Below are 8805 nucleotides of genomic sequence, written 5' to 3'. Positions count from 1 at the left end.
AACTCTTAAAAAACTACAAATGAACCTACCATTTGACACCATTATATCACTCCTTGGCATATACCCAAAGAACTTATCCTATTTCAGAGACACTTGTACATCTATGTTTGTTGCTGCTCTTTTCACAATAGCTAAGAAACAGAAGCAACCTAAGTGTCCCTCAATTGACAAGTGGATAATGAAAATGTGGTTCATTTATACGATGGAGTTTTACTCAGCAGTAAAGAACGATGAAATCATGAAATTTCAGGTAAATGGATGGAACTAGAAACTGTTATACTAAGCGAAGTAACATAGACTCAGAAAAAAAATTGACATATGTTCTACCTCACATGTGGATCCTAGAACCAGACCCTGATAAACGACTATGTAACTAGACATAACTACAGGAACCAGGATAATGGAAAGGAAACAGGGAGGAAAAGGAAAAGAAAGAACTTGAAAGAGAGGAACAGTAGCAAACAGGCATTAATAAGGGAGATATGGATAAAAATTGGGTTAGTTTAAGGGAGGGGGGAGGGAAGCATATACAAGGAACCTAGGGGATAAAGGGAAAGAAGGAGCTCAAGAGAGGTAGGACCATAGGAGAAGGGTATTATTAAGGGAGAAAGGGGAAACATGGGGGTACCTTAATTGGGGAAACCTTGATGGAAGGGTTAGACAATGCGAGAGATAAATAATGCCTAGCTAGTTTTAAAAACCAGAGGGAACCATATTAATCCAACAACCTACTGACAAATTATATATAGAAGATCAAGAAATATATGTCTAGGCAAGGTTTATCTGAGAACAATTGGTCTTTGCCCAAGATTTATCTACATGGCACACAGTAATTAATTAAAGGTACCAGACTGGCAGAACTAACCTTCTTGGATGTTTAACAGACATACTTTGAGGCCTATACTAATTTGGTCAGCAGGACATAAAGGAGAGTTTTTGCTCCTTGCCCTCCTAGGTCGACTAGTTCCAGCGGACTACGAGCATCTCTCAAAATGTCCTGTAATGGTGGTGGGTCACCTGTCCTCTTGATCAAGGAAGATGAGACCACCCCACAAGATGGCCTTGAACCGGTGTGCAGTCTACAAAGAGGAGGGTCAACACAGTGGAATCATTTCCTCCATGCTTCCAAGCGAAGCCAGCTATGTTCAAGCAGTACCTTTGACTTACCTTCACATAGGTTGAACTGGTAAAAGAAAGGAGCCAGGGGCTCTTCCCAAGCCCATGTGACCCCTGAGGAACAGATCCTCAAATGGCCTTAAGAATAAAAATAAATTGGTTTATCTGGGCCAACTGTAGGACCTTAAATACCCAAAAGGAAAGTCCAACCAAAGATTAAAGGGGCCAATATAATTTTTAAAGAGTCCATATGTATAGCTAAAGGCTACATAACAAGAAATAATGCCAGGTAGGAGATAACTTCTTTTGAGTTGTTGGCCAGAGTGTCCCAAGGGACTCCCAGATGGTAACCCAGCATAGAACTGGGAAAATGAACATCAGACCCCAATCTTATCTAAAGGAATATTGACAACTGATTGCTGCTAGATGAGGAACAGCTGACCTTCCTAAAACAAAGACCTCTAGATAGGCTGACTAGATTCACCAGATGGACAAGTAGTGGAGAATGGCTGGGGTGCCAACAACACAGCGGACAGTAGCAGGGATATCAAAGTATAAGGGCTCTAGTGGGGAAGAATTTTTAAAAATGAATTATATTTGAGGAGGAAGCATAAAAATTTACATCATACTAATTAGTAGAGGTGATAAGCATTACCACTGAAATCTACCTGATGACTTTATAGACATGCACAGTGCTAAGGATCTGAGTGCAACCAGTTATGACTAGTAATAATCAGATACATACAGATTAGAGATGCATGCACTAATAGCTCAGTATTTTTAAAAATGAATTATATTTGAGGAGGAAGCATAAAAATTTACATCATACTAATTAGTAGAGGTGATAAGCATTACCACTGAAATCTACCTGATGACTTTATAGACATGCACAGTGCTAAGGATCTGAGTGCAACCAGTTATGACTAGTAATAATCAGATACATACAGATTAGAGATGCATGCACTAATAGCTCAGTGTTATGAGCAAAATCAATGAGTCTTTCTGTAAGAAACAGTATTATTTTTAAATAAAAGAGAGATCTTTTTTAAAGGTTAAAAACTCATTCAATTTTATGTCTTACAGGGCTTAAACTGAGTTCAATATTGTATAACTGTATTAATTGAACAGCGAACCTAAAAATTTTATAGCCACTTTTGAAAGAGATGTAGCTTTCCTGTGGAAACTGTTAGTGAGTATGTTAAAGCTGTAATGAAATGCTTCTTCTTAAAAAAAAAAAAGAGAGAAGAAAAATTCTAAGGTGGCCAAAAACCTGTGACTATTCTTTAACAGCAAAATTAATATACACAGCTGGCTAAAAAGTTAAAACATGACAAACAGGTATATTCACCACCTTTTTACAGATGTCAGAACTGAAGTCATAAAATCAGCAGACCATGTAAAGCATCTGGCCCATATCCTTATCAGGTAGGGCAGTGGTTTACAAAGAACATTGCACTTGAGTGGATAAGACAACAAAAGGAAATGACGTTCAAAAGAATGATAATAGAATACACAGAAGATCCATGTAACAATTTTTTTTTTTTTGGACTTTTTGAGACAGGGTCTCCCTGTAGCCCCAGCTGTCCTGGAACCACTATGTAGACCAGGCTGGCTTTGAACTCACAGAGATCCGCCTGCCTCTGCCTCCTGAGTGCTGGGATTAAAGGCGTGCACCACCATGCCTGGCTCCATGTAACAATTTTATGTCAAAAATCTCCTAGCTCTTTACTAAAATCACCTTGTACCTTCCCTCTCAGACATCTCCATTAGTCTACTTGTGGACAAGGAAGGGTTTTAAATATCTGCAATAATCCTACCTAAATTTCCTAACAAATAAAAATGAAACCTATAACATCATTCAATTATGCTATGTATTAGCTTTAAACTGTGGGATATCAAATAACAACGCCTTAGCATATAATAGTGTTAGTTTAATTATATAATTCACATTGTAGAAGCAGCCCTGGAGAAAAGAAGGTGGGGTAAAAGGAAAATGACAGAGGCTATAAAAGAGTTCTATGGGAGACTAAAGGGCAAGTATGTTTACTTGAGCACAGTTGACTAAGAGAAAGGCCAACTGACATAAAAGGGAGGGTGGAGGCAAGGCTGTTTCCTTAGGAGAAGACAAAAAGGCAATATTTTAGTAGGATACAACTGAATTATCTTGTGCATTTAAGAAAGGAGATAAAGTCAGAACCAGAGACCTGTAGAGAAGCATACGTTAAAAGAGACACAAAGGCAATGTTGGGAGTGATATAAAAGTTCTGTATATTGATTGTAATGGCAAATAACTCTATTCATTTGCCAAAACTCATAAAATATATACTTTTAAAAGGGGGAAAACTGAGTACATGTAAATTGTACCTCAATAAATCTGACATTTATCAACAGCTAAAATGCCTATCAGTCTTATTTCTTTTAACTAATTCACAATGTTTGACAAAGTTGCCAAATTAAATCCAACTATATGAGGTATACAAGCAATCACGGTGTTTCCATTTTGTTCTAGTGTTCCACCACTCCTGTCTTTCTTAAATGGAAACTGCAGATTTGGACATTTCCCAGTGTTCTTCAGTCAGAGAAGAGGTTCTCAGTAAATGAATGGGGGTGACAATGACAGGGCAAAGAGACAGCCTCCGGTTCTCTCGGGAACCTTTTCTGGCTCTAGACATGGAGCAACAAATCTGCTGTACGTTCCTCCACCAAAGATCATCATGGACTTTATCCTAAACCCTACTTTTGGACTCTTACTTTCATAGATTGTTTTCCCTTTGATTATCTTTCCATCCCTGAGAGGTCTTGCCTCAAGGTCACCACAGGAGACCTGAAGTCTTCCCTAGATCCATGCCAGTCAGATGCTTTCACAACACCCTATGGATTCCTTATTGTATTGTTTTGCAGTTAGGTGTCTGTTCCTGAATTCAATTCCTCTACAAACACGAGGCCAAAATTCTGACAGAGCGAGACTTGTTTTTGTAGATAGTGTGAGGAAGCTTCTGATAAACACTGCTTGAATGAGACCGTAAGACAGCAGTTCTTAATCTTGACAGGTCATGAACGCCTTTGAGAATGCACTGAAAGCAAGCATGTACTCTATCCTAGTTTGTTTCTCCACCGCTGTGACCAAACACTGACCAGTACCAACTTGGGGAGGAAAGGGTTTATTTAGCTCCCATCTCCCAGGTCACAGTTCATCAGGGAGCCCAAGGTAGGAACTCAGGGCAGGAACCTGGAGACAGAAGCTAGACCACAGGTCATAGAAGAATGCTGCTTACTGGCTTGCTCCCCTGGCCCCTCCTCAGGCTGCTTTCTTATGCAACACGGGCCCACCTGCCCAGGGGTGGCACCACCCACAGTGGGCTAGGCCCTCCCACATCACACAACAATCAAGAAGGTGCCTCAAAGACATGGCCACAGGCCAGTTCAATGGAGGCAATTCCTCAATTGAGGCTCCTTCAACAGTTGACACTAAAGCTCTCCAGCACCAAATGCTCCTATGGAAGAGCACAGTGCAAGCATCTGTACTCACAGTGCTCCTATAGAAGAGATGAGGCACAGAAACAGGGAAGTCTCTGGAAGCTTGTGGACCAAGAATTCTGGGGTACACCATAGAAAAACAAGAGACTCAAACAAGGTGGAAAGTGAGGACTGACACTGGAGATTGTCTTCTGACCTGCTCATAACACACACTTCAGCATCTACACACACACACACACACACACACACACACACACACACACAACTACTAAAGATCTGAAAAATTGGTACACTAAAGTCAGAAAACCTTTTTCATAAAGGTTCAGATAAATGAGTGTTAAAACCTACATTGCCTCAATTGTTAACTATTGACTTGCACCATTATAGCAAGACAGGCACTACAGACAATAGATGAGTATCTCTGTGTTCCAATAAAACTTTATTTACAAACTATGGCAAATTTCTAACCCATGTACAAAAACATAGATTCAAGCCTGCAAGTTGGCTCAATGGATAGAATTGCTTGTGTGTGTGTGCATACAGATCCTTTATAAAACAGTGTTTCATGTACACACCTCTGAGGCTTGATATTAAAAATGTCACTCTAGGTGGTAGTTCTCCCACAGTAAGTTCTATTTGGCAAGAAAGATAAATATCACTTACACTTAAATTATTTTCACTACATAAAATTCTATTTTGAAAGGAAAATTGATCTCTATACAATCTCCAAAACCTGAGAAAGAAAACTTATTGGAAAGAAGGACAGAGGAGTCTGGGTATAAGAAACAAGGTGAAGGAACATTAAGCCATAAACTATGTGCAAAAGCTGGTAAAACACAAATTCTGTATGAGACACATTTACTCAGAGAAGTAGATAAAGAAGATAAAAAGCAAACATTTCCTGCTCCTGAATTCCAAAACCGTCAACATTAGGACACACAGGATTTTATATGCATTTAAAAAAATATGTTCAAGAAGTAAGCTTCAAAATAAAACCATTTTTAAGAGGAAACTTGCACACAAAGACAAAGAATACACAAAATCATATCATACCCAGAATATATATTTCTGTCTCTGTTCCTTTTTCACATTAATTGTGCATCCTCATCAGTAATTATGTTTTAAGTAATCCACACCAGTGGATGTCTTAAAACACCAGCATGGCACTGGAACCCATCTACAAGAAACATTCATTTGCACAAGGGCTGCTGTACAAAGGTGGGCTGCTACCTTGCCCTAGATCAGGACCATCAGACTCTACAGCAAGTGTAAAGAAAAAAGCATAGCTCCCAGACCTTCTGCTGAAGCCAGCCACACAAAAATCAACTGAGGAATAATTCCCAGGCAAAAATTCTAAGAATTTAAAATGTCTAAATACCATGTTTCTCCTGTCCTTAAATATTTTTTAAAATCTGACTTAATTACGTTTAGTTCTTTTTCAAAATGGCATACCTATTCAGAAAAATTCTCTCATTCTCTTTTGGAGAGAAAATATTAATTCTGCTACTTAATATCAAAGAATGGATCATAATTCATGCACCAAGGCCAATGAGAGCAAAGCCCCAAACTAGACCCCATGCCCCCAAAAATCCTGCTAAGTATAATTGTCATTATAGGCAAGAGGAATTTTTTTATTTAAAAAAGCATTTATTATTATTATTAGTGTGTCTGTGTGTGCATGCATACACATTTGTACATGTGCCATGGTATACATGTGGAGGTCAGGGTACAACTTTCATGAGTTGTACTCTCCTTCCACCATAGATTCTGGGAGTTGAATTCAGGCTGTTTAGGCCTGTGCAGTAAGCGTTTAACCTGCTGAGCCAAGTTAAACCAGCTAGGTAAGAGGAATTTTAATTATAATTCTGAAAATAACAGACTATACTTCAGGTGACTGAGATGGAATTTTATTTTTTTCTTTTTAATTTCTGTTTTCTAATGAGCATATAATTTATAAATTTTTAAAATTTAAGAACTAAAGGACATTTTCCACATATGGAGATAAAATTACTCCTAATTGGGAACTGGTTTGCAGTTTTCTCATTAGAACAAAAAAAAGTAAGATAAACTGCCATAGATAGTTGTACATACATGGATGAATGGATGTGAGTCCCAGCAAAACTTAGCAAACACAGGAAATGGGAGCAGACTTTAAGTCCGTTTGTTCTGAACTGGGTTTTAAAACCACTGGATTACATAAGATTACAAACACATAAGAAAGGAACACCACACGTGCTAAAAAGAACTATCAACTCGGTGAAATGTTTTTTAAGGTTTAACCTGTTTTTACATATAAACTATCTCAAACAAATCCTCATAACAACTCTGTGAAGTACATAAAGCACTTGGATTAGTCTTTTACATAAAATGAAGACGTACAACTCAGATTTAAGCCTGTAATACTGCTTTACACCTCCTCAGCAGGATTTTCTGTTGGGGCCAATAGCAGGTGCAGACATTCAGACTGCGCTCCCAAGAGCACACAGGATGTGATAAATGAAGACAGCATAACATCTAAAGAAAATGTACACAGACATCCAGAAACAAGGGAGCAAAATGTACATGAAGGGACTGCTAGGCTGGTTTGTGTGAGACAGACAGTGCTATAAAGATGGACTGAAAGCATGGGAGAGCTTTAAAATCTGGTTAAGTGCCTAAATGACCCTTCAGGCAGTAAGAAGGCAAATGGTTTGGAAGTGAGAAGAAACAAATGTGAAATTCTTAAGGTATGTTGTTTTGTACTAAATACACACTGCAAAAGAATGACAACATGTTAAAGAATAAGATATGTTAGTGCTACAAGGAGATCAGACTCTGAAAAGTCCTCAGCAGGGCTCTGAAAGGCCTAAAAGACAGAAAACAGTTGAAGCCATCTCCATAGCTCAATGTGAAGACTCAGATTGAAAGCAGTGTATTTGTTATGATGGTTCTTCCAAGTCCTCACCACCCACCTCCAAAGTAAAACCAACATCCAGAATTACCTTAAATTTTCTTACATTTTATCTAAAACTTACCGAATCTTCTGGAGGTCTCTGGATTTTCCCCCAATCCACAGAAGGTCCTTTTTCTTGCAAAAATCTGTGAAACAGTTTCCGAAATCCATCAAGGTCTTTTTTGGTATGCTATGAAAATAGAAGTAGTTGTTATAAGCAGAAGAATGTTTGATATATCATAAAAATAGACACGGGGCTGGAGCGATGGATCAGTGGGTAAGAGCATTGGTTGCTCTTGCAGAGGGCCAAGGTTGGGTTCCCAGCATCCACATGGAGGCCAACAACCATCTGTTAACTCCAGTTCCAGGGGATTTGATGCCCTCTTCTGGCCTCTGTGGACATCGCACACAGGAGTGCACTTATACACATGTAGGCAAAACATTCATATACATAAAATAAATTTTTTAATGAAAAACAACAGGTATACACTATACATTTCAAATACCTTTAAATGAAATTCTTGCAATATTATAAGATGGAACAGACTTTTTCAAAGCCTATTTGAAATTAAAGACACAAAAATGCTAATAGGAAGATGGGTGTGGTGGCACACACCTTTAATCTCAGCACTTGGGAGGCAGAGGCAGGCAGATGTCTGTGAGTTCAAGGCCAGCCTGGTCTACATAGTGAGTTCCAGGCCAGCCGGGACTACAGGGAGACCAGGTCTCAAAAAGACCAAAAATAATAAAAAAATTTAAAAAAAAATTAAATTAAAAAAAAAACTAATAGGAATTAAATTTAAAGGAATTCTTTAAAATACAAAAGTCTCCCCTACCACCCACCAGTATCATGTAATCTGAACAAGTTTTGGTTCTTGGGACTTTCAACAGATCCACTGTTACTCACCAATGCCCTTTACTCTTCTAAGTGACAATCAATTGTCACCAGAAGAACAAAAAAGGAATAAAACATAGCTAACCTCAAAACACTGAGTACAAATTGAAATTACAAAGTAAAAAGTAATGTACTGATAAACAGAAAAGTAAAACTTCCCACTTGAGAAATTTCTATGAAGTTTTCAAAGTAGCATGGTTCTGTTAGAAATTGTTTTTGGGTAAAGGTGTATAGAATATATAGTTGATAGATTAATAATACCCACTAAACAATGCCGACCATGTCTCTACTCAAGATATCAAAACATAAAGTATAATTCTGTCTATATTCTTTTGTTGACTCTTTTCCTGAGCTTGGAAAAGAAAAAAAGACAATAGTTTTACTA

The 8805-nt window shown here is 38.1% G+C and overlaps 1 protein-coding gene across 2 annotated transcripts in view; it reads right to left on the bottom strand.

The window, feature by feature from the left end:
• The window catches only part of Ugp2 (UDP-glucose pyrophosphorylase 2), a 78535-nt gene that overhangs the window by 41247 nt on the left and 28483 nt on the right, over positions 1 to 8805 (bottom strand). For both annotated transcript variants that reach the window (XM_008850630.3, XM_008850629.3), the window contains exon 3: positions 7608 to 7715. In XM_008850630.3, coding sequence (XP_008848852.1) covers positions 7608 to 7715 — 108 coding nt within the window. The remainder of the gene's footprint in view (positions 1 to 7607; positions 7716 to 8805) is intronic.

The sequence above is a fragment of the Nannospalax galili genome, unplaced genomic scaffold, assembly GCF_000622305.1.
Source record: "Nannospalax galili isolate Female #2095 unplaced genomic scaffold, S.galili_v1.0 scaffold805, whole genome shotgun sequence".
In the NCBI taxonomy this organism is placed as follows: Eukaryota; Metazoa; Chordata; class Mammalia; order Rodentia; family Spalacidae; genus Nannospalax; species Nannospalax galili.
The sequence above is the reverse complement of the archived record's forward strand: the minus strand, read 5'-3'. Positions and strand labels throughout refer to the sequence as shown.